Raw genomic sequence first — 25,469 nt, 5'->3', positions numbered from 1 at the left:
ACACATGTATCTAATTCTTCGCTAACTATTCATTGGTCCAAGCTAGCACTACGTAGTAATAGTGTTCAGGCAATGATGCCCCAGATATCTAAAGTCACCTTCCTTGTCCTTACCCTCCTAGGACCTCTATTCACTCACATGCATCACCAGTGTCGACTGGCAACTTTCTTTTGTACTAAACCTCATGGTTGTGATATCCAAGCAAAATTTACATTGAGCCACCTCAGACATTACTTCGTCGTAGCAAACGACAACATCGTTACATAGCTTATAGTTACCTCAATTAGGAAGGAGTAACTTTCTATATTCGATTGCTGACAAATCGCTTATCCTCGGCCCCCAATCTACTCAGCAACTCTCCTTTTCGTGACATCCTTACCCCATACATCGTTCGTTTTATTTTTCTCTTCGGGATTCCAAAAATGCTGCGTGAAATTCACTTCGTCAATTTGTCTCATCCTGCGGAATCGGTCTCGGCCGAGTCTCGGAGGGGAGCTCATGCCCACGCCGCACGTACAGCACACGCTAGACGAGATCGCTTTCGTATTGTCAAATATCCAGCCAGTGTCGAAGGCCAAAAAATCGGAAAGGAAGAGGGATCTACGAAGAAAAATCATAAGCCCACTAAAAGCAATTCGATGGGCTCAAAAGTAGCCTATGATGTGTCATCTTTGCCTAGCCTCAAGACGGCTTTATCATCAAGCCGACGAGATCCGTTTGACAGCTTAGCCAGGTCTTTTTCTGAGTCTCAATACTTTCTTCTCGATCATTGTTGGTTCCACCTATCCACTCTTTTTTCCCTTTTTTTTGGATTGTGGTCTCATCCCAACACTGCTGTTAGATACCCAGATGGTTATTCCCGATCAAAGCGTTAACTGCAACCGGCTTTTGAGCCCGGAAAAGTACTGCCAATTGATGAAAGAAGAATTGACACGGCTTCTGGTTACTAGAGACGACTCCTTGGATAGCCTTTTTCTAATTGCCTGCCGCCACTTGACGGAGACGAAGTCGGAGCGGCCTGAAAAAAAGGGGCACTACGTGCAACTGGCACTACAGTACAAAGTTTCTTGTTTAAAATCCCTAAACAAATCTATCTCCCAGGAGATAGAAAAGGCATTAATGATCAGTGACTCTACATTTGCAACGGCAATGATGCTTGCATCGGACGAGGTGAGCTAATATCACTAACTACGGCTCCAAGGCACTGGCTCCAAGGCACTAACAACCCTGAAATTCAAGATTCATCTGGGTAACTTCCATATGGCTCAAACCCATATTTCGGCTGTTCTACGGATGGCCCAACACAATGGCGGACCTCAAAATCTAGGGTGCAATGGATTTATGAGACACTTGCTATACGTGCTATGGCGAGATGTCAATACTTTTGCGAGGATTCAAATGTTAACGCGACAAACCCTGCCCAATGCTCCTTGCACCTAGAAAATCATGTACTTTAATCTCAATGATATTAAGTGAGCTAAATCTTCTTATCATAGAGGCCTAATCCAAGACCCTTCGCACTACTTCGGGGGAGTTAAACCTGCCCTATTGCTTTTGGAAAAACAGTACGGCAGCTGATAACTCCGCTAAATCATATTCCCAAGGTATACCTGCAGGGTAATATAAGATATCGGCTTCATAAAAGGAATAGTGCCTCTGATTTTTTTTCGGTCAAAAAAAATTAAATTGGGGAGTCTTCCCTTCGCGTGTGTTGAACCTGAAAGGTTCAGAGCTATTTTTGCAGCACTTTCGCCAGAAATCCGTATGTATCATGTTTGAGCCTAGTAATAAAATACACAGATTAAAATATAATCATGCTCCGTCCAAGAAAAAAAAAGAATCAATGCGGCTCGAGATTAGAATACCGCGAAAAATGAGTTTTATATACCTCGGGAGGGTCGGGCTCGTTCTACCGGGGCTTCTAGACAAGCCAAAAAATTAAGTTGAAGGACACAGGAGGAAACTTTGGGAATTAATCTATAGAATACGACAAAAAATGATTCGGAAACACTCCGCGGGGGGGGTCGAACCCTGGTAGAGGTTAGATGTTGCTCAATTGTTACCGGATTTCAGTTTGTAACATACCCCAACCTTGCGATACTCTTGTTTCGGCGTCGCAGCCGCAATTAAAAGTCGCACGCTCTCTATAAAAGTTCCAGCAGGGGCGCGGCGGGCGGGGGGCGCTTCGGGGTACATACAGCCAATTGAGCTAGCGGAGTTGCATTCTACTGGACCATAAGGCCTAGGTTGAAAACAAAGTGGGACTATGTCCTTTGACATTTTGTACCACAGTTTTCTGCCATTCTGCTAACCCTTCAAAATTCCATGCCCTATTTTGTCTACTTCGATCCCGTCTTTGGCTTCTATGGATGTATTGATTTTTTATTGTCTGCTGCTTCCTAATAAATATGATTTATAGGTCGAGTCTATTATTATATAGGGCTACACACAATACGATATCGCAGGAATTTTGGCATATCGTATATCGTATCGTGTTGCAAAAATTACCGTACATAGTATGAAGGTTTTTTAACACCCTGCGATACGATATGCGATATTTATCGCTATGATTATTGGGCGACGATATGATATGCGATGCGATACGATACGATATCGCACGGTAAAAATATATCGTCGTGTAGTAGTACTAAGGCCCATATCGGCTACGGACGCATGTTGGATAGCCGTTCACCATTGGTACAACGCGCGGAATCCCTCAAAAACATAATAAGAAATAAAGTGGTCTCTGTTTCCTGTCTAGGACTAACTCTGATAGCTTCTATAGTCGTGTCAGCCACGGTCGCATCTATGGATGTTGGCCATGATCGAAATAGGGGGTTGATAGAGCGACCCCCCCCCCTCCCCTCCCGGAATATGGGTATACCGCAGGAGGAGTGTTCCCTATCCAATAACCCACACCACGCCATGATGGATTAAGAACAATAGTTCGAAATCGGAACCAACAAGGCGGAACGTCTCAATATTCAAGAGATCCCCAAAAAGAATTATGAAGTTGCTTCAAAGAGCTAGAGGAGTATGACCTATTCTCTTAGAAGTATCACAAAGGAAAAAAAAAAGACAACCAAGGCCTAATGTAATACACTCAAAAATACGGCCAAAATTATCTAGAGCTTACTCAAAATCCTCTACGAAACTAATATCAACATTCTTAAGCAGCGCGACCTCGGAAATTGAACACCCTTAATAAATATTGACAACAGCAAGTACAATTAATTGTATTCAATAAATTGAAGCATACATGGAGCGGAACCGCGTCGAGATACCAATTTTTTTTTGAAGAAAGCGAACTTAGGTTGAGAATAATCGAAGATCCCTAAAAAAAAGTGTTCTTGGCTTCCTGTGATAATTAAGTACCGTAAGCTGCCTATTAGAGTACCTTGCTGTTTCCTTTTTGGGGGTAGTGTGGATCCACGGGCCGCCAGTAACTATGAGATGATCATTCAAAAGTCTTCAACCTCCTTTTTGTAGTATCTTGCACTTTCCTTTCACAGACTAGATCATAGTTTGCTCGCTCTAGTCATAGACAACTTTGCTGATTGACTTCAGAATATTTCCTGATTTCAAAGCGCTTATATATTGCTACATAATTCAGAAAATTCGCATTCGCATAGACCAGAATAGCCCCGGGGTGTATAAAAGACGGCCCAACTCCCATTGCAATCTCAAGACAAGACAAACAAAAATCATTCCAAAGCTCATTTTCAAAGCCGACCTCTACCTTTGATTCGCGTTTCTCTAGCTACCATTCCAAAGATGCCTGGACCAAATGTCACTATGCCCAAAGGCTCATTGGTACTGGTCACCGGTGCCAACAGTTACTTGGCATCGCATGTGATACTACAATTTCTCGAGCGAGGATACAAAGTCAGAGGCACCGTCCGAGACATTGAGAAAACATCTTGGCTGGTCGAGGATCTCTTCAAAACAGCATCGGAGAATGGCAGTTTTGAACTCGTCCGAGTACCTAACTTCATCGCCTCGAATGCCTTCGACGAAGCTGTCAAGGGCGTCTCCGCTGTTATCCATGTCGCCACTCTGGGGCTCGATCCAAACCCTAACAATGTCCTGCCTCAAATTGTCGTCGCCACCCACTCGATCTTGGAGTCGGCCTCGAAAGAGCCTTCGGTGAAAGAATTTGTTTATACCAGCTCAGTTGCTGCTATGGTTATTCCTAGTATGGAACAAGTTCATCTGACCTTTGACTCCTGGAATGACGCAGTGGTGGAGCTTGCTTGGGCACCTCCGCCGTACAAGCCTAGTCGGGCTTATATCGTGTACGCAGCAGGGAAAACCATTGCGGAGAAAGCTTTGTGGGAGTATGTTGAGAAGAGAGCTCCTCATTTCAATGTCAACTCAATAACTCCAGCAAGTATAATGGGTGAATGCCTCAGCAAAAGTCACGCTGAGCTTCCTCAGATGTTTGTTAAGGCTCTGTATGATGGAGATTTAATAGCATTGCAGCAGCTCCTCACAACTCCAGGAAGTTAGTATTTTCCAATTCCCAAAATCTATACTTTCGTCTATGTATCTGATAATATCTCTACAGCTATCCACACTGACGTGAAGGACACTGCACTTCTGCACGTCGCAGCGGCTCTGGACCCTGAGATCAAGAATGAGAGGCTTTTCTCCTGGGGCGAGTCATGCACGTGGAATGAAATTCTCGCGTTGATGCGTGCTGTTGCTCCTGGGCGGAAATTTGTTGACGACCTGCCTGGCGAGAGACTCAAGTTAACGGCAGATGATCGGAAATCTCTGGACTTGTTGAAGAGATGGACTGGTCGAGAGGGATGGACACCTTTGAAGGAGACAATTACTGACAACATGACCAATATCATGAAGTGGTTTCCTTAAGTCAGACTGAAACATTCATGTTGCTATGAACTTGAAAGCCATATTGGCTGGGTTGCTTGTTGACAATTATAACAGTCTACAGCTATGTGAATCGAGCAAGTGGAAGAAAGAGATCGGGCCAATTTTCCTGCTGGCATAGATTCGCTGTTTTTAGAAGGCTTTGACGACACAATCGCGCGTCAAGTTTCCAGATTCTTATATTATTTCACCTGCCAATTTAAATAATAAGGGCAAGCAACTCTCATTGCATGTGTCATGTCTATACAAGAAAAAAAAACGATACACATACTTTGTTCACTCCTTGAACAACGTTGCCTCAGTATCATACGTATACTTCAAATCAAGATGCCAATAAGCAGCCGAGGTAGCCTTAACACACATCCACGCCTCATCAAGAACATCCGCCACTTCCCGCGGCAAAGCCTTTTTCTGCGTAGCATCAATATTTGAATGAAGCTGCTCGATACTACTAACGCCAATCAGAATACCATCCTTCCCCAACCGCAGCTGCGAGTGATGATTCAGCCAGCGGAAAGCAATTTCCGGTAGTGTCAGGTTGTATTTTGTGGCGATTGGGCTGATCAGATTGACTGCGTCTAGAATCGGTTGGTTCATGTAGCGCTTTCGGTATAAGGCGCCTGTAGTGTTTTTGTCGCTGAATCTTCCTTCTGCTGGTGCTTGTGATATGGCGTCTGTTTTGTATTTCCCTGAGAGAACGCCGCCGGCAAGGGGGTTATAGACGACAATTTCCAGTCCGTAGCGGCGGCAGCAGGGGATGAGTTCTGTCTCGATGTTCCGTGCTGGTTGATCTCGGTTAGTTGCCGTTGGGTATATTCGGAGTTTCTGAGCGAAGTATAAAACTTACTGATAGCGTTGTACATAGCTTGATAAATCGTTGGACGAACCCAACCTCTCTCCGTACAAAGGATAACAATCTCCGCAACCTCGAACGAGGTATAATTGCTCAGCCCTAAACGCTTGAATTTACCCTCTTGAGAAAGCTCATTAACTTCCTCAAGAGTCTCGGCAAAGGGGACAGATCGATCGGCGGCATGCAAGTAAAATATATCCACTTGATCGGTCTGCAACGCAGCTAGAGATTCGTCGAATTTCTCGCGCAGCTTTGCAGGCTTGTGCATGCCTGGTTTGGTAGGGTAGACTTTCGTTGCGAGGCTCAGGCCACGTTCTTTCCAACCAACTGCAGCGGTGAATTCTTCCTGCTTCTCGCCGAGATACATGCGTGCTGTATCGACCTCGGAGTGACCGGATGACTTCAGATAGTCTAGGCATTGACCGAATTCGTCGAGGGATGTGATTCGGGCTCCTAAGTTGGGGTCTGGGCCGAATGTCATCAAGCCCAGGATGATACGGGGTTTGGAAGATGATGTCTCTGACATGATGAATGGCTGATTTCGAAGTAAGAGTTGAGTGAGTGTGAGATCTTCTTTGAGGTATAAATGTGGTAGATTAATGGGCTATCTTATAGTCTTCTGAAATTTACTCCGTGCGGCATGCGGGCCGATGAAGCGGGCCGTGTGGCAAGCCGCATACATAAGGATTTCTTTTATCTGCGAGTTGCGGACTCTGACCGACCCACGAAATGCTATCCATTCGAGTATGATTCTTCTTGGATGTCTCGAGAACAAAATAAAAGGCTAAGCAAGGCCAATTATAGACCGATGATTTTGTTCCGCAAAATGTTTTGAAACGCACATGTCCACTGCGGCTACAGAAAAGTCCACACCTCTAGATGCGGCGGTTCGAAAGCAGAGGACTAAAATTGCGAGACAGGTTTAAATAATATCAGTGAAGAGATATGTTCCTTCAACAGAATTGCAGTTATTTGCCTACTCTGTTACCTAGGAGTGTGGTCATTATGTGGTCATCGTTGCGTTGCCGGATCTACTTAGTTGCCCCAAACGACCGCGGGATATTTTCTGATTTTCTACTTTTGTCAATAGAATATGCCGAACCTGAAAGATACGGATTCCCCCACTGAACTCATAGCCGAAAGAATCATGTCGAGCTTTCGCTATCGTCCTGAGATCCTCGAGGGCGTCCCGGAGCATCTCACCCGGCATCTTAAGCAGTTCGAGGACTGGTTTATTCTTGAGGCAGCTGAATTAAAGAAGATCACGGAGCATTTCGTCAACGAGCTTGGGAAGGGATTGACCATAGAAGGGGGCAATATTGTGGGTATCCCTATCACGACGCCATAGAAAACCTCCGAATCATTCACTGACGCAGCGGTTCCCTCTCTTGACTCTATACAGCCAATGAACGTCACATGGGTTACGAGTAACCCACCCGGTCGTGAATCGGGACGATATCTAACACTGGACATGGGTGGAACGAATCTGCGCGTTTGTGATGTCACTCTATCAGAACAAAAGAGGGATTTTGAGCAGACGCAGAGGAAGTTTAAGCTGCCGAAAGAGGTCAAATCGGGGACAGCAGAGCAGCTTTGGGACTTTGTTGCGGATCGCCTGCAGGTTTTTCTAGAAGAGAATCCTAGTGGGTCTCAAGATAATATCTCCGTGCCTTTGGCTTTCACATTCTCTTTTCCAGTCGACCAACAGAATATTCGAAGCGGAGTACTGCAGCGCTGGACGAAGAAATTCAACGTCTCGGGCGTGGAGGGCGAGGACGTGGTGCCTCAGCTGGAAGCTGCGTTAGCGAGAAAGGTGAATTGAGATTGTCTTTGTACGATGTTGGGATCAGAAAGTTCGGCTGATTGATCATCGATTAGAATATTCCGGTAGACGTTGTGGCGTTGATCAACGACACAACCGGGACCCTCATCGCCTCAAACTACCGTGATCCACAAGTTAAAGTTGGCAGCATATTTAGCACCGGTACAAACGCTGCATACATGGAAGAATGCAGATTAGTCCCCAAATTGAAAGAGTATGGACTTCCAGAGGACGCCAAAGTCATAATCAACACCGAATACGGCGCCTTCGACAATGACCGCCAAATCCTCCCCTTCACCCCATTCGACCACCAGATCGACTCGGAATCACTGCGTCCTGGAACTCAGCTCTATGAGAAAATGGTTTCTGGCCTATATATCGGCGAAATGCTGCGCTTAGTGATGGTCAAGCTGCACGAAGAGGGGGTATTGTTCCAAGGCAAGGATATCACGAGTCTCCGGCAAAGCAACGCCGTCGATGCGACCTTTCTCTCCATCGCCGAAATGGATTTTTCTGAGGACCTCAGTGATATGAGAGAAGAGTTCGAAGATGAGTTTAGCTTTTCTCCTACCGTGGATGAGATGAAGGTTTGCCGGTATTTGATTGGGTTGATTGCAACTCGTGCGGCGCGACTCTATGCCTGTGGCATCGCGGCCATTTGCATAAAGAACAAGACCAAAAAGTGCCACGTTGGTGTTGACGGGTCGGTCTTCAATAAGTATAGCGGTTTCAAAGACCGGGCGAGTCAGGGTCTTCGTGATATTCTTGACTGGCCAGTGGGGGAGATTGACCTGATTGCATTAAACGCGTCTGAAGATGGATCTGGTGTGGGAGCAGCATTGGCAGCATCGTTGGCGTTGAATAAGGTCGAACAGATCAAGACTACAATTATATAGAATTGGTGACAGATTGAATTATAGTTGAAAATTGAAAAAAGTTGAAAGGTGAAGTTGAAGTTGTCATCTCACTAAGGTTAAGGTGATCTTCCCAGTAGGAACCCTTAAGACCGCGTAAAGTGGCAGCGATAAGATAAGCCCGTCGCGTCCCCGGAGGCCGCGAATTCGACTGCACGTCGCTCCATCAACATCAACATTCCACATCAGCCTCTCTCCCACGCCAAAATGCGCTTCCGCACGCAATTAAAGGACACAAAGACCTTCTCAAGTTTGTGAAAGTCCACAATCACTGCTATACCCACCACTAATCCCCTCGCAACAGAATTAACGGCCTCACTCTCCTCTCTCGGCAAAGTATGCTGGATGCGACTGGAGTACGATGTGGTGCGCTTCACCATCATCCCAGACCAAGGAACCCAAGTATGGGCTCAGATACCTGTTGTAAGTTAACAGCGGAGGCAGCGGAGGCAGCGGAGGCATATAATCTGAATCCCACTCTGACCCAAAGAAACAGGACACAATCTTCGAAGAAAACACCTACGAAATGGAATCCAACTCCGAAGCAATAAACATCGAAATCAACATCTCAAACCTAAACCGCGCCCTCCGCTCAACATTCGGCTCATCCCAATCCCAACTCCGCCTCACAAAAAAGGACAAAATGCCCCTGTTAGCTCTAACAGTCCTATCAACCGACTGGACCGAAGGAAACATGGCCCTAGCCACCGAAGACCAAGACCAATCCAGCGAGGTAACAGGAGATCGACGGGCCCGCGAACGCGAAACTCGCATCACGCAGGAAATTCCTATTAAAATCCTGCACGAGTCGGCTGTTGATGGGCTTCATGAACCGCATTGTCCGGACCCGGATGTTCATATTATTTTACCCGGGTTGGCGCAGTTGAAGAGTATTTCAGATCGATTTAACAGGCTTGCGTCTACGGATTCGAAGAGTAAATTCCAGCAGACGGGGATGGTGGGGGCAGTGGAGTCGTCGACGACGGGTGCGAATTCAAATTCGAATGCGCCTACTTCGGGATCAGGCCTTTCGTCATCTTCAGGGCCCAAATTGGAATTATCGGCCAACATGCATGGGAAATTGAAACTTGCTATTGTGACGGATGAGTTGAGGATTGCGAGTGTTTGGTCTGCATTGGTGAATCCGCCTCTTGATCCGGCTCATATTTCGGAGCAGCAGTTGTCGCAGTTGCCGAGTGAGCGGATGCGGGGGGTTGGCGAGGATGATGAATCTGGTTGGGCGAAGGTGAGAATTGATGGGAAGGATTGGAGTCGGGTTTTGAGTGTTGGAAGGCTTAGTCCGAAGGTTGTTGCTTGTGAGTGGTCCCTTTTTCTCTTTCACTCCCCTGCTTGGCCTCCTTGGAGAGTGATAGCTAACCTGGCACCTGAAACGAATAGGTTTTATAAATGAGACGGCTCTCGTGCTTTATGTTTACCTACCTGGCAGTTGGAATGGGGAAGAGTCGTGTTTGACGGTATGTTCATGCGGTCTATCCAACAAAGTGTATGTGGCAGCCTTCTGACTCTTCGATTTAGTATTACATCAACTCGTTCGCAGCATGATGAGCAAAAACGCGCCTGACACACCTGGGCATAACACTCTGGAGTTTATTATTACCTTCACTCATAACATTATATCTACGAACGTTACGATATCACTATTTATAGAACCAAAAGCAGATCTGCTTCAGCTTTACCAGAAATCGTTATTAAGACATAGACATGGGGTAAGCCCCATGCGGAAACAAAAATAAACCACCAACAAACTAGCAAAATGAATCACGGTATAGCCGCAAGGGAGAAAAGTGATATGTATACATGATGCAAGGAGACATTCGTCTCCCTCGCTTCGGAAGCGATGAGAATTGCAAGAGCAGCGGAAAGCAAGATATGTGCAAAGCCTTGCGATGGGAAGCCGGCTCAAGGTGCAAACGCCATGAGAAATGTGTCTGTCAAGTGACACAACAGAACACATGCAAGATGCTGAGGAAGGGGGTGATGAATCTATTATAAAGGGTAGGTACTGGGGGAATGGGGGATTCGTGGGAAAATAAAACGAGAAAGGGACATGAGGACATAATAAAACAAAGGGAAAACAGAAAGAAAAAGAGATTAGACACCTGACTGCGAAAGCTAGTCAAGGTATTTTGTCTAAAACCATCATGCGGAAATTGCAGATTATTGGGCCATCACGTCGACGTAGCGGCCCTTCTTCTTGCCCTTGACAGTATTACCCTTGCGTGCTTGCGGGGCACCGATGAGGTCGTCAATAGAGCTGGCATGCGTCAAAGATGACGAGGGACGAGGAGGCGGCCCGGATGAGCTGCCAGGTGGTGTTGGATGAGCGGCACCGGTAGAGACAGACCGCGGCAGGCTACCGCCATAAGGGCCCATTGGCGGGGGCACACCAAGACTAGAGAAAGCTGGGCTAGATGAAAGCGAAGGCGGCATATCACTGGATGAAGATGTGGGACGACTTCCTGAGGCAAAAGGCATCGGTGGCATCGGAGGCGGAGGCATGCTGCCGGAGCTGGCATTGCGACTGGGAGGAGCCGAGCTGCGGGGAGGAGGCGGCGTAGCACGAACGGGTTCGGCGCTGCCAGGGTCCTTCTTGTTCACCCACTTCTTCAGGTCCTTGTCGTAGTAGAATGAATTCTCCTCGCCGAGCTTGGCCCTGATAGGGCCGCCGCCACCGCCGCCGCCGCCTGACTGTTCGGCTTCCTTTTTGGCACCTCCGAACCATCCACCAAACCACCCCTTCTTGGGGCCTTGTTGATCTTTCTTGGCTGTGGCATGGGTTAGCATTCGAAATGAAGAATCACAGATTTGGAACATACCATCTTCTTCGGCGGCCTTTCTGAAAGCTTCGTCCGCCTTGCGGTCATTCTCGGCCTTCTTGAGAGCGGCAGCTTGAGCAGCCAAATCCCCGTCATCTTCATCATCCATGAAGGACTTTTTGGGCTTAGGCGCCTCTTCTTCGGCGGGGTCCTGTATCTCTTCCGGCGCAGAGCTCATAACAGGAGCATAGGAAGGTGGCTCGTAAGAATTAGAGCTGGTCGCGGGAGGCAGGTACCCATTGCTCTCTGGCTGCGGCATTCCAGGGGGTCCTTGGTAGTAAGGAGACTGAGACTGGTTGGCTGATTCCTGTCCTTGAGGCTGGTAGAAGAGCCCGTTGAGAGTCGATTGAGGAGGCGGTGCCGAATCTGCGGGAGATTGGGTGGCCGATGTTTCCTCAACCGGGGCAAGCGGCATGTAAGACGACTGGGGAGGAGTAGGCTGATAGCCAGTAGCAGCACCTGGAGATCCGTAAATCGCTCCGGCAAATGTTTGAGTATCTGCTGAAGGGGATGAAATATCTTGCGAGCTCCGACGTTGGCCGTAGGAGATACCTCCATACGAGGCAGAGCGCTGGGAATCCATGGATGATCTTCCACGGGGTTGCTCAGGGGACCCATTAGGCGCGTACGGGTTCGATGAAGGCATGTACCGCGAGGGACCACCAGCGGGGATTGGCTGCGCTCCTGCGCCGGGGTACGATCCATACAGATCCGACACGGAGGGAGACCGGCTAACAGTTGGCGTTCCCGCGATATTAGCGAAGGGACCAACGTCCGGGACTTCCCCGGCCTTGCCAGAACCTGCTGATGCCGGATCATTCTCATCGCCAGCAACGAAACTATTGAAGCGAGCCCACACGGACCCGGAAACCTTCTCCATGCTTGGCTTGGAAATCCAGGATGAACCACCGTCGGTAGTGGTTTGACGGAGACGTGCGGAAAGCTCGTCCACTTCAATAAACAGATATTGGTGGTGATATGGCGAAGGCCGCGTGGTGGCCTTCAAAGACGCCGCGACTCCATCACAGTAGTTCTGTGCCTCAGATTTGCGACCTCGGTCGGCAAGTTGCTTAGCATGCAGCAACTTGAATGACAGGAGGTGTGGCAGATTTGCTATCGGAGAGCTTGCAAGAACGGATGTGGCGTACTCGTAGATCTCGGTCAGGAGGAATGAATCTTCATCAAGCAGAGTGCAAGGATGGCGCTGGTGATCAGCGCCCAAGAGCACAATGTTCGCATGGGGGTCATCAGCACCACCGAAAACAGCACCTCGAGAGAACATGAAGCAAATATGCGCAGCTTCAATGCGGCCATAAGATGCGAGCAAACGCCCAAGTGCAAGCAATGCCTGGTGATCCTCGGGGCTGCGATTGCTAAGAACCAGTCCAAGAGTGTCTCTCCAGCTGTCCAGACCATCGAGGGCGTTCTTTGACGCTCCTTGTCCATCAGCCTTACTGATCAAGTGGTGGCCAGCCCGCGCAGACGGGGGAACCAATTCATCGATGCTCTCTTCCACGTTTCCGGCAAAGATCTCGTAGAGAGCTGAAAGTGACTCGGAATTGGCTGCCGTTGACTTGATTTCACGTCGAACAAACTCTTGCACCACTTGTTTCCACACCGACTTGTCCATGGTTGACGCGACGATCATGGCATGTCCCCACAAACGACGATCAACGGCGCCCCAGACAGCCTTCTCACGTTCACCCAAGAACAAGTCATTGCGCAAATCTTCCATCCAGCGAGGATCGACAGAATCTGATTGTAGGGGGTTGTTGAGTGCTCTCAGGCTGCCCGAGTTTGCAAAGGTGCCTCCATACGAGTTCTCCGAGTTTTGGCTCTGCAGATTGGGGAAGATGGCCTGCCGAAGGGATTGTTCGACTGCAGGCGATCCCTCTAGAACCCCATCGTTCTCGACCAGGATTTTGGCGACCTTCCACAGCAAAATCTTCTCATCATGGCGCTTCTGTGCATCCGGGTCGGAGTGATCAAAGTCTGGGGAGACCTCATTCTCGAAAGCCGCAACCTTGCTTGAAATCCAAGCCAGCACATCCTTCTTCTTAGCCTTGGTCTTGAGAGGACCAGGGTGTTGGACAATAGTGTCTGTGGGAGGCAACCACTGGTTCAATTGAGAAAACTTGGGTTCGCCCGGGCTAGGCTTAATCATGGGTGCCGTTTGACCAGCAGAATAGCGTGGGATGTGTTTGGGGAAACATGAAACCACTGCTCCGCCAAATCCAAACTTGAAAATCGGCGCTCCCTTCCACCGCTGAAGAGTATCCTGCTCCTGACCATCCACGGGGGTGATGAAAGCAAGATGCTGAGACATCGCACGAGCCCGGCTCGCTATAGATGGCTGTGCGGGTGCGTAGGGGTTTGACGTCTTAGTTGGTGACGAAGATCCATGAACTGAGGCAGGACGTGGAAGAGGAGGCTCTATAGATGGCACGTACGAGCGGGGGCTGGTAACCTGCTGACCAGGCGACTGGGTTTGAGACCTGCGGGGAGCAGCAAATTGCGAATCAACCGCTTGGGGTGATGTCGGTCCAGCTGCTGCAGGAGCCGAAACAGCCGGGGCATAAGTAGGACTCGGAAGCGGGGGAGCTTGGGTTTGGGTAGGGCTAGGCGCAACACGATTGGCAAACTCATTAAGATACTCCGCTGGCGCATAGCGACTCGTTGGGGGAGCCTGATGGGGAGCAACTGGTGGGCTGGCAGTCTCGGGAGCAAACGCATTCGCCTGCTCGTTGAATGACTGTGGAGCGTACGGCGATCCTTGATCGATGCTTGGACGCTGACGAGGGGAGACAGGTCGACCGATGGCTGAAGCGATGGGGGTGGCATATGATGTTGTTGCGTCACTTCAGGTTGATACGACACCTTTTCGTGATAAGCCAAGGGGCTAGATGTACGAGGCTGGAATGGTAGAGATGTCTGCTGTCCAGGAACAGATAGTGGTTGCGATGCGTAGCGGTTGCGGCCCCCAGCGGGTGCTGAGGGTGGAGGCGCTGGTGAGTATCTTGGAAGCGAAGGCGGTTTCGCGGACGGATTGAGACCTGGAGGCTTTGGAGAATATCTAGAGGCGGCACTAGGACCAGCGGGCGCACTTGACGCCAATGTAGATGAATACGGGTCAACCGGTTCCGGAAGCTGCAGAGAGGATTGTGCAGCGGGTATATTGGCAGGAGGAGCAGGAGGTGGAGCCATTATATTTGCATGTTGTGGTGGTGGCATGGGTGGCTGTACAGTCGGACCAGGACCAGCTGCGACGGGACCGGAAGTATACCGCCCAGAGCTAGCAGGGCGAGATCTGGGGGCTGGTAAGGGAAGCTCTTCGTAAAAGTTCTTCGGTGCCGGCGGGGGAGCAGCCGGTGTAGTCGTGGGAGGAGCCATGGCTGATGGGGCAGATGGCATCGGGGGAGGCGCTGCATGTTGTTGCACACCAATGCTCGAGGGCGGCGGCATATTCTCCACCTTCGGGGGAACAGGCTTATGAGTAGCTACTGGCCGTCGAGGACGAGACAAGTCATCGGGGAGATCATAGGGCGACTTGTAGCCTTGCTTCGATTGCTCGGCATAGCTTTCTCCTCGTGTTGCAACGGGGTTCGAAGGCTGCTGGGAGAAGTAAGAGTTTGTCTGAGGAGGAGCTCCTGGGAGAGGATGTCCGGACACCAGGTCGCCCGTGGTCGGTTGATGTGGAGTGTATACACCTGGGATTGGACGGGGCTGAGCTTGGCTCTGTGGCGTCTGGAAGGGACTGTTCAAGCCAGTCGGCCCAGCGTTGGTTAGGGAAGCAACCGCAGCCTGTGGAGCAGTTTGCTGTCCAGTAGGTGGTTGAACATCATCTCCCAGTAACATATCTTCATCATCATCGCTCAGTGCCGCTTCCCAACGCGCCGCTATGTCATCCTCTCCCATATCACTAAGTTCGGCTTCCCAGCGTGCGGCAAGATCCTCCTCCGATGGTTCTCCACCTTCTGTTTGGACCTGGGGCGCGGTAGAGTCAGATGATGCAGCATTAAGAACGCTATCGAGCTGGGCGGCGGCCGAAATGTCACTGACTGGAGAGTCAATGTGGAATCCAATGGAGGAATCCATTACTTGCGAGGTGCTTTTGCGCGTGATGTGGAGCGAACGCGGAACACTGGGCTCTGGCTTCTGCGCGGAACTGAAGAATCCTTCCGCATCCTCATCATCTTTGTCAAACAAGTTGTCGACGGAGGTTTGCTGCGGTGTCTCCTGTATCTTCTCCTGCGCCGGAGAAAAAGGAGAATAAGGCTCATCGAGCAAGGGAACACCCTCCTCGTATCTTGACTCTGTCTCTGGAGGACCAAAGATGGGCTTTGTTTGAGTCTTCAGCTGGTTGAAGAAGTCATCTCCGTCGGAGTCCACATCGATAGGAGCATTATGCCCCCAAGCGTCGTCATCTTCTGTAGGCTCATCCTCCAACGTTGTTTCCACTGCCAATGGGGCACTTTCAGCCGCTTGAGTCGGTGTCTCAACAACTGGCTGCGCGCCGGTATCCTTATCATCCAGGGCATCCCAAGGTCCGGGGGTTTGATCCGCTCGGTCTTGGACGCCTTCGATATCGTCAAAGAACGACGCCGCGGGGTCTTCTTGAGAGTCGGTGTTGAAAACCGATTCCACGGTCGTCGATTCGGTCTGGAAAGGTTGTTCAGCGGGCTCTTCGTTGGCGGTGGGAATCTCGATCTCGGCGTTGGTTTCTGTACCGGTGGCTACTGGCTCCACAGGCTCAAAGGTCGACTCGACGGCAACGCTCGGCTCGTCACCTTGCGGCTGCACAGGATTATTATCGATTGCCAAAGACTCGGGCTCGGCAGGGGGTCCGGCAGTTGTGGTCGGCTCAACAACTTCTCTCGTTTCGGTAATCTGGGGGGGAAAGACAGCTGGCACGTCGGGCTGCAATTGGGGCTGCTCGGGTTCGGTATTATCGGAGGTCGGAGCGAGCGTAGGTTCGTTAGCATCAACAGCAAGAGCAGCTTCAACCAAAGGAGCTGGTGGCTGATCAGGCTGAGGTTGCGAGGGCTCAGCGCCTTGCGCAAAGGGGTCTTGGGACTCATCCGAGGTTGACGCCTCGGCAGGGACGGCGTCCGTGGTGCCATTCACCTTCGGGTTATTATCCAAAGTTGCCGGCGCATTCTCTGTTGTGGATTCCACGGCGGTGTCTATCGATGGCATCTGGTTGCCTTCGATGGGCATGTCCCATGCGGAAAAGCTATCATCGCTGAGGGGGGACTTGACATCGGAAGTGGGTGCTTGTTTGGCGTTATCTGCGGCCAGGAGATCCGACAACGCATCGGTCGATGCGACCGGCTCGGGGTGATGAATACTCGAGTCCGGACGGAGAGCTGGATTCCAAGTTTCCGCATCTTGCTCGGATGGCGATATTATTTGCGCCATTATATTGGGTATTGTGAGGAGTTGAACTTCGGGGAGTTCAGAGGGAGGAGTACGAGTAACCTGACACGTCTCCCGTGACGTTGGAGTCAACAAACCCCCAACACAGATCGAACTCGAGAGCTCTTTCAAATTAGAAATCCATTAAGCGTAAAAGGGTGAAACAAAGGAATCACGCGAACGGGAGGGGTTGGAAGAAACAATGAAATGAAGGGGAAGGGAAGGGAAGTAGGAAGGGAAGTAAGAAGGAAACACTTCGCCCCGACCTGCTTTGCTGTGCTTTGCTCCGTTCGCCGCTGCGTTGCGCTTGCCCCGTTTGGATTGGCCCGGAGAAACTATTCTTCCGTGTCCGAAAAGACACCTTAACCATAAATCCAAAAGGGGAAGGCGGTCAGGCCACGCATACGCATTGCACGGGGCAGCGCAGGCAGTCACGGACAGTCACGAGCAAGTCACGGGCGATCATCCACGCTACCATTTCACCTTCACCTTTTTTTTCTCTTCTTGCTTGACCTCCTCATATTGAACAAGCCCAGGCTGCAACATTAGGAGATATCGTGACCGCCGTTGCATTCTTCCCTCTCTAACACATACTAGCCGCCTACTCCACCCGTTTCCACACTCGTTTCCTCAGCACTATGGCCGACGCGGCACTTTGAAACAACAACTCCACCCACTATCTGAGATGATCCTGCGAGTACATCTACTGATCACCACACTGTTGTCTTCTAGTTCATGATCTAGTGTGGATACGCCCCCTTGGGTATCATCAATCATGAACTCCTCACACGAATACATACACCCGCTACAACAGTCCGATCATCCCGGCGACTACTCAGGTTCCGATGACGACGACCTGGACCTCGAGGAGCTAGATCCCAGTGCCACGCCACAACAATCGTCGCGAGTATCCCGAGACTATACGAGTCGAACAAGGAACTATGGCCCAGGGATTGCTTTGCGGAATTTACGCGTTGGCGTCGGAAGTCGGTGGAAGCGGAGTCCCTCTGGTCACAGGGAGCCAGATGAGGATACGGATGCGCTGTTACAGGAAGATCGGACGAGGAGGGTATGCGCCAGTCACATGGTAGCTCCAGGAATATGACCGACGACGATGCTCCTCTACTTGACCGCCGTGGTTCGACCCGCCCATTTAACGATGATGAGCCCGTCCGAAAGGGTAACCGTTTACGCCTTCCCAGTCTCCGTGGCCCGAGTTTCCTCCAAGCTGCCTCGAATCGCTTCCGCAGATCTGGCAATGACGATACAATCAAACCGCCTCGTGATGTGCTTGTCGGGCAGTACCAATCAACCAAATACCCGCCCAACGTCATTTCGAATGCCAAATATACCCCCTGGAGCTTCCTTCCTCGGACACTCTACAACGAATTCTCCTTCTTTTTCAACATCTATTTCCTCCTCGTCGCATTGTCACAGATCATTCCAGTGCTCCGTATTGGGTACATGTCTTCATACATCGCTCCTCTGGCATTTGTGGTATCTATATCTCTGGGTAAAGAAGCTCTCGATGACATAGGCCGGCGCGGCGGGATGCGGAGGCCAATTCTGAAGAATTTACCGTTCTGTCTTTGGACAGAGCGAATGTGTTGGAAGTGACCAAGAAATCTCGCGACTTGAAAGTCGGAGATGTTCTCAAAGTCCGAAAGAACCAACGTCTTCCCGCCGATGTTGTGATCCTTCAAAGCCTCTCGAATGATTCGAATACGGAACGCCCAAGCTCATTCGATGAAGACGCCCCCGAAGTATCGACTGATCTACTTGAATCGGGCCAGGGATCATCCGAGCCCGTCGCCGATGCTTCGGCCAATGCCGATTCGTCAAATGCAGCAAATGCTTCTTCCACCAGCGATACCTTCATTCGAACCGACCAACTAGATGGTGAAACTGATTGGAAACTCCGCTTACCCTCTGTCCTATCCCAATCACTCTCTTTCAGCGAATTTACCCGACTCAAGATTACCGCAAGTCCTCCAGATCAGCGCGTCAACGAGTTTGTCGGTACGATTGAACTGGGCCCTCCCACGGGCTTTTACGATGCGCATTATAACAAGGCCTCGACTTCGCAGCCTCAGGGTGGACGAACTCCGAATGGCGAGACCGATAACTCCAACTCTGCACCTCTGAATATCGATAATACCGCCTGGGCCAATACTGTCCTCGCCTCCAACACCATTACATATGCCGCGATCATCTACACCGGCTCTCAAACCCGAGCCGCTCTTTCCACTTCACCATCTCGTTCGAAAGTGGGCTTGTTGGAATATGAGATCAACAACCTCACCAAAATTCTATGCGTGCTGACGCTCACTCTATCCGTAGTGCTGGTCGCTCTGGAAGGGTTTGAACCAACGAACGATAAGGTGTGGTACGTGGCAATCATGATCTATCTGATTCTCTTTTCAACTATCATCCCAATGAGTCTGCGAGTCAACTTGGATATGGCCAAGTCTGTGTATGGTCGATTCATCGAGCGAGACAAGGATATCCCGGGTACCGTCGTGCGGACCAGCACTATCCCTGAGGATCTTGGAAGAATCGAATACTTACTCTCAGACAAGACTGGGACTTTGACCCAAAACGGTAAGCTCTTCAGACACATTTATCTCACGGATTAAATCTAACGTGACTATAGAAATGGAACTGAAGAAGATTCATGTTGGCACCGTCTCGTATGCTAACGAAGCAATGGACGAAGTCGGATCATTTATTCGTCAAGGTTTTGCAGGCAACACCTTGACGACACCATCAACTATTTTTGGTACTCAAGCTGGCCAAGGAGCGGCACCCCGTACCAGGAGAGAAATCGGCTCCCGAGTTCGCGACATCATCTTGGCTCTTGCCGTCTGCCATAACGTGACGCCAACAACGGAGGTTGAGGATGGGCGTAAAGTCACAACTTATCAAGCATCATCACCGGATGAGATCGCCATCGTTCGCTACACGGAAGAGGTTGGGCTGAAGGTGGCTTACCGGGATCGTCAAAGCATTGTTCTCGAATCCACAGACTCCAAGCAGGTTGTTGTTCGTGTCCGAATTCTCGATGTCTTCCCTTTCACATCGGACAGCAAGCGAATGGGCATCATTGTCGAGTTCCAGCAAGATGAGAATGACCTCGAAACATCTACCAAGAACGAACCCGAGATCTGGTTTTATCAAAAGGGCGCGGATACTGTGATGACCTCCATTGTTGCAGCGAATGATTGGCTTGACGAGGAAACTGCTAACATGGCTCGCGAGGGTCTACGAACACTCGTCGTTGGACGCAAGCGACTTTCTCTATCGCAATACCAAGAATTCTCCGCCAATTATAAACAGGCCTCCATGTCTTTCCAGGGCCGTGATATCGGTGTGGCTAAGGTTGTGACCGAGTATCTCGAACGGGACCTGGAGCTTCTTGGAGTAACGGGTGTCGAAGATCGTCTTCAGCGAGATGTCAAGTCGTCCCTAGAATTGATGCGCAACGCCGGTGTGAAAATCTGGATGTTGACTGGAGACAAGGTTGAGACAGCACGTTGTGTCGCGATCTCTGCAAAGTTGGTTTCACGGGGTCAATACATCCATACTGTTCAAAAGGTCACGGATAAATCTGTTGCCCAGGAAGCCCTAGATTTCCTCCGCAACAAGACTGACTGTTGCTTGTTGATTGATGGCGAGTCGCTCAATCTAATGCTCGGCCATTTCCGCACTGCTTTCATCTCCGTCGCCGTTCTCCTGCCAGCCGTGGTGGCTTGTCGTTGCTCGCCCACCCAGAAAGCAGAAATCGCCACCTTGATCCGCCAACACACCAAGAAACGCGTTTGCTGTATCGGCGATGGCGGTAACGACGTCTCTATGATCCAGGCCGCTGACGTCGGAATCGGTATAGTGGGTAAAGAGGGCCGACAAGCCTCTCTAGCCGCTGATTTCAGCATCACTCAATTCCACCACTTGACCAAGCTCCTAGTCTGGCATGGCCGCAACTCATACAAGCGATCTGCAAAACTAGCGCAGTTCATCATGCACCGTGGTCTCATCATCAGTGTCTGCCAGACCATGTACAGCATTGCTGGACACTTCGATCCCAAGGGTCTCTTTATCAACTGGCTCATGATCGGCTACGCAACTGTCTATACCAATGCACCTGTCTTCTCACTAGTCTTCGATCGCGACGTGGACGAGCGACTCGCCAACCTCTACCCAGAATTGTACAAGGAACTGAAAACGGGAAAGAGCTTGAGCTACCGCTCATTCTTCAGCTGGGTTTTGATCTCCATTTACCAGGGCGCTGTCATCCAAGGCCTTTCACAAATTCTGCTCCAGACCGTCACTGGCCCCCGTTTGATCAGTGTCTCGTTCACGGCTCTCGTTCTCAATGAGCTGGGCATGGTCGCCATTGCAATCACCACCTGGCACCCTGTGATGATCTTCTGCCTAATCGGTACTCTGCTTCTATATATCGGCAGCGTGCCTTTCCTGGGTGACTACTTCAACCTACGCTATGTGATCACTGTCGATTGGTTGTGGCGCGTCTGCGCCGTGCTAGCCGTCTCATTGGTTCCCGTGTGGGCTGTCAAATTGATTAGACAGTCCTGGAGCCCTCCAAGCTACCGGAAAGTACGCGGTTAGAGGATTTGATTCTAGACTTTTGGTTTTGGTTTTGGCTTTTTGTATTTTTTTTACTTGCATTATTTTTGTTCCTCGTACCTCCCCCTCACCCATTGACTCGGTCGGATCGAATCGAACCGGCTGTTGTCCTCTGTATATCCACACCGAGCATCATCTTTGTTGCAAAGCGCATCAGGCGTTGGAAGCGTGAATCATTTTCTTTGGCCTGTTATTGCGGTGATATACTTGAATACATTTTCATTCATATAGAATAGACTTGGAGTTGTGGTTTCGCTGTATGTATCTAAGTTCAACTTGGAAGAAGTTTAGCTTAACTTGGAAGGGCTTGAACTTGAAGTTTACCAAGGTAGCTTGGTCCGACCCGACTGATGCACATCAACCACTGATAGTACTACGAGTAATGGTATATCATGATCATGGTAACCCTAGTATGTACCGGAAGACAACCTGGACATGTGTGCCACCAAGGGTGGCACAATAACTACTACCTAGTGTGCTCGTACTGGGCAATATTCTTCACCAGGCTGTTCTCGTGGTGTCTAGATACCAAAGCCCTGGAGCGAATCCAGCGTACCGTGGGGCCCCGGGACCATGACCGCACAATCACATCATTACCTACTAGGGGGAAAGAGTATGAAACCCACTCGATATTTATCCATATTATAATCCATTTTGCCCACAGGTGGTCTTACATTACCGGTGAAGGTGTCCTAAAATAAGATAAGACAACTTGGGGGACACGCCCGAGCTTGCATACGATCTGAGATCGTAACGTGGCGGATACGGCATGGCGTCCTAGGGGTAGTTAGTGAGCCGGTGACATGGGCAGTTAAGATAACGTTGGATAGATCTAGACGTCAGAAATTTAGGCCGCTCTCGCCAGTGCTACTGATTTGTTAGGATCTTTGGTCCTCAAATGATATTAGAGCAGAGATGATTAATTTGTTTTCCAATATACGGGCTGCAAGGAGGAGTTATTATCAGAATATCAAGCTTCCTACAACGGTAAGCGTCTGGTATCAGTACCATGGCTCACTTTCCTCTGATGACCATCCCAATATAGTAAAGCTCATGTTTCGAGGTGGCTAGATTGGGCGCCGTTGGCTTGGCCACTTGGGTTGGCCACTTCGGATTGATTATGCATACCTTGATACGTCATGAGACAGGTAAAACTACTCCAGAAAATTCCAATGTGTACTCGTACCGGTGGTTCATGGTAATTAAGGTTTGTGAGATGATCGAATCGAAGGGTGGGGAAGTGACAGCCACTTCTGGGGTGTTATGTATCGCTCCCTGCAAGGGCCGCCGCTGATAACTTCAATCCACATGTGTCGTGAGCCAGCTGAGAGTGCCAAATTCTATATTATGAATGCCTTAAACGTACTGGTCACTTGATCTGTCTCTTTTGGGCAGTTACAACTGGCAATACACTCATGGTTCGCTTTAAGCCTCGAGCGGCCTAGAACATCACGAGGGGTCTTTCATTTGTTACCGCCCAGATAGACCGTTTAGAAATTTGAGATTCCACTATTGCGAATCTCGTAATCCTAGAACAAACTTATTTTACAAACCGAACTGACCTACTGCTCACACTACCTGAAGGAATCGTCTTAACGCATCCCAACTAGCCATAAACTTCTTTTTGACAACTCTCAAAATGGCTCCTAGTTCCTACTCCGACGACTCGTCAATAGATGTTCCAAAAAGGCCGACTATGTTAAAGAGCCTTCGATCTCAGTCCTACAGAGTGGCTTGGCGTCCGACACTCGACGAAGTCTTGAATAATACTGCACCTCCGCCGTACACCCTTAGCGCATTCACAAGCTACCTCTCCCATAATCATTGCCTTGAAACATTGGAATTTATCCTCGAAGCGAAGCGATATCGCGAAAATTTCCGCTCATTACTTGAGCCAGCAAAGGACTCAATCGTGACCACCACTGGCAGCCACCCCACAAATATAAATCTGAGTCTCCTCTACCAGATTCTACTGGAGACGTATATTTTCCCCGGAGCAGAGCGTGAGGTCAACCTACCTGTCAAGGTACGTGATGACCTTCTGCAAAACAAAATATTCTCGACACCACCCTTACCCGAGACTCTTGACCTTGCCGTGAGAAGCATTCGCGATCTGATAGAGGATTCAATTTTCGTTGCATTCCTGAATAGCGCGTCCACATATATTTACGAAGAACCTGCGCCGAGGGCATCGGGTGAAAGCAGCAGGTCTTTCCTTTCAACTTTATCCAAAAGCTCGGATGGTCAGTCGGTTGAGCCTGTACAAGCTAAATCTAAGCGCCCATCTCTTCTGACCATCGGAAAGTCTTTTTCTTGGCCGCCTTGGAGTTGATGGGCTGACATGATAAGCCCTTTTAAAGATTGCATATATGAAATACCTCAAGCTATGCCGTTGTTGCCAGTGTCACAAACTTGTGAGCCCTGGTGCTGCCACTATTCTATCAACTCCTACAGATTCCTATAGCGTACGAGACTCCGCTATTCATGTAGATATGGTACGCGTAAAGAGAGTGATGCAAGTTGCACCATTTTCAGGTTTCTCAATTATTTGATTAACACGGTGGAAGACCAAAGTTCGATCCATATTTCGAAATATGAAATTTCGACTGCCAAATCTGATGAGTCTTGACGAACAAAGGCTTAATCTTAGGAATAGAAGTCGTGATGATAATAATGTTGATTTCAACCCTATTTTCAGTCAAAATGATACCTGGGCAGCTGTGGGCAGCGGGTCCGGGTAACTCACGTATACCAAATAACTTGGAAACAGAGAGTATCTAAAACTGGTCAGCTGGGTCCAAGGAATCATTATGGGCACATTATGATACATGATTGATCTTGTGTCCCTAAGCCTTGGACATAAATGGTGTTCATAATGCTTCCGACGGTAGCCCTGGTTGAGAATTAGGGAAATTGGTGACCTTCCAAAAAAGGATATGTGATCCTGCTCACAAGATACTCAAACATGCCGTCAACATGAACATAATTTTCGTTGCAGGTTCCAGATGAAGAGGATATGTGAGATCCACAGCCAAGATTGTCCCCGACAGATTGGTGAAACTATTGATCGCTATCTATAAATTAGCATATGGAACTCGTGAAAGACACAAGAAATTGAAAATATATACATACCTCCTTGAAAATAAGCATACCCTTTGAATATTTTTGTTGGCCAACACATTCCGGGTATGGTCAATCTCCAGAGCTTGTTCACTGGGTGGCACTGACAAAAGGCGAGAATGATAAAGGGTATATTAGTGACAATCTGCAATAACATCAAAATCCGACCGAACTGCCGACGCCGCTGTGATATTAATGCAAGTAATGTAAGCAAAAGAGCAATAAAGGATATACGCGCTAACATTGGCGCGAGCGTAGCGAAAGGAAATGCCAGCCAATGGTATTTGACAACGGCTTCGAAGCTTGTTAGACCAAGGTCAACGTAATGCTGGCCAAGGCCCCATCGAATGCTCACTGTATTAAGCGCACAACATACAGTGTGTAGAATCTGTATCACGACGTCGTTAGAACAAATCTTGTACTAGTGCTCTTGGAATATCCATACTCACCCAAGCCGCCAGCATCAAGTAATCGTCTCTTCCAAGCCGCTTCACAATGTTTATTTGGACCAACAGGCGAGCCCAGAATAAAGTACTTGCAACACCAAAGGTAACCCACATGGCGATGAGTGTTCCATGACCAATGTCCATGCTGAGGAGAAAGGAACCAGGACCATCTGGTTCGATTTTCACCTCGTAGAAGCTAGGGACTTTTTGCGCATTGTAGAAGTTTGAGCATTTCACAAGTCAAAAGTGAAATCTGATCTCTTTGGACATAATCACTTACAAGTTTCACATAGCTTTTGTATTATTATTAGTCTGACTTATCTGAATGGAACATGTCATGCGGCTCTCGTGTTCGACTATGACGTCATTACTTTCTCGATCTTGGGTATACCGCTTTGAGACTGAAACTATAAATAATTGGACACATCTACTTGGAGATCAAAGAGAAATAGTTTGTAACAGGTTTTTTTCCACCACAGGTGGTTGTAGCTTTCGTCCATTACTAGTACAAGGAAACTTTTGTGT

At 49.2% G+C, this 25,469-nt stretch overlaps 8 protein-coding genes across 8 annotated transcripts; 5 read left to right on the top strand and 3 right to left on the bottom strand.

Moving 5' to 3' along the window:
• Positions 1-3,774: 3,774 nt before the first annotated feature.
• On the top strand, positions 3,775-4,875 carry N7509_013400 (uncharacterized protein; the record flags this gene model as incomplete). The annotated part of the gene is made up of 2 exons (XM_056638037.1): positions 3,775-4,504; positions 4,568-4,875. The coding sequence occupies 2 exons, from the start codon at positions 3,775-3,777 to the stop codon at positions 4,873-4,875; spliced, it is 1,038 nt and encodes a 345-aa protein (XP_056481544.1).
• A 294-nt stretch (positions 4,876-5,169) lies between these two features.
• Positions 5,170-6,272, bottom strand: N7509_013399 (aldo/keto reductase family protein; the record flags this gene model as incomplete). The annotated part of the gene is made up of 2 exons (XM_056638036.1): positions 5,170-5,675; positions 5,741-6,272. 2 exons carry the CDS (start codon positions 6,270-6,272, stop codon positions 5,170-5,172), a joined length of 1,038 nt encoding a protein of 345 aa, XP_056481543.1.
• A 621-nt stretch (positions 6,273-6,893) lies between these two features.
• On the top strand, positions 6,894-8,464 carry hxkB (putative hexokinase; the record flags this gene model as incomplete). Its single annotated transcript, XM_056638035.1, has 3 exons — positions 6,894-7,067; positions 7,149-7,559; positions 7,625-8,464. 3 exons carry the CDS (start codon positions 6,894-6,896, stop codon positions 8,462-8,464), a joined length of 1,425 nt encoding a protein of 474 aa, XP_056481542.1.
• Positions 8,465-8,689: 225 nt separating this feature from the next.
• On the top strand, positions 8,690-10,045 carry N7509_013397 (checkpoint protein HUS1 family protein; the record flags this gene model as incomplete). Its single annotated transcript, XM_056638034.1, has 5 exons — positions 8,690-8,732; positions 8,787-8,905; positions 8,979-9,798; positions 9,881-9,957; positions 10,019-10,045. The coding sequence occupies 5 exons, from the start codon at positions 8,690-8,692 to the stop codon at positions 10,043-10,045; spliced, it is 1,086 nt and encodes a 361-aa protein (XP_056481541.1).
• Positions 10,046-10,660: 615 nt separating this feature from the next.
• On the bottom strand, positions 10,661-16,737 carry sec16 (COPII coat assembly protein SEC16; the record flags this gene model as incomplete). The annotated part of the gene is made up of 3 exons (XM_056638033.1): positions 10,661-11,268; positions 11,320-14,019; positions 14,085-16,737. 3 exons carry the CDS (start codon positions 16,735-16,737, stop codon positions 10,661-10,663), a joined length of 5,961 nt encoding a protein of 1,986 aa, XP_056481540.1.
• Positions 16,738-17,509: 772 nt separating this feature from the next.
• Positions 17,510-21,360, top strand: N7509_013395 (aminophospholipid-translocating P4-type ATPase NEO1; the record flags this gene model as incomplete). The annotated part of the gene is given in 4 exon segments (XM_056638032.1): positions 17,510-17,803; positions 17,815-18,314; positions 18,332-19,335; positions 19,388-21,360. The coding sequence occupies 4 exon segments, from the start codon at positions 17,510-17,512 to the stop codon at positions 21,358-21,360; spliced, it is 3,771 nt and encodes a 1,256-aa protein (XP_056481539.1).
• Positions 21,361-23,017: 1,657 nt separating this feature from the next.
• N7509_013394 (regulator of G-protein signaling domain-containing protein) lies at positions 23,018-23,710 on the top strand (the record flags this gene model as incomplete). Its single annotated transcript, XM_056638031.1, has 1 exon — positions 23,018-23,710. One exon carries the CDS (start codon positions 23,018-23,020, stop codon positions 23,708-23,710), a length of 693 nt encoding a protein of 230 aa, XP_056481538.1.
• Positions 23,711-24,326: 616 nt separating this feature from the next.
• On the bottom strand, positions 24,327-25,088 carry N7509_013393 (uncharacterized protein; the record flags this gene model as incomplete). The annotated part of the gene is made up of 2 exons (XM_056638030.1): positions 24,327-24,452; positions 24,948-25,088. The coding sequence occupies 2 exons, from the start codon at positions 25,086-25,088 to the stop codon at positions 24,327-24,329; spliced, it is 267 nt and encodes an 88-aa protein (XP_056481537.1).
• Positions 25,089-25,469: the final 381 nt, after the last annotated feature.

Source organism: Penicillium cosmopolitanum, assembly GCF_028827165.1.
Source record: "Penicillium cosmopolitanum strain IBT 29677 chromosome Unknown utg000012l:1.0-3308103.0:1.0-3310761.0, whole genome shotgun sequence".
Lineage (NCBI taxonomy): Eukaryota > Fungi > Ascomycota > Eurotiomycetes > Eurotiales > Aspergillaceae > Penicillium > Penicillium cosmopolitanum.
Note: the sequence above shows the minus strand (reverse complement) of the source record. Positions and strands in the feature narration are given on the sequence as shown.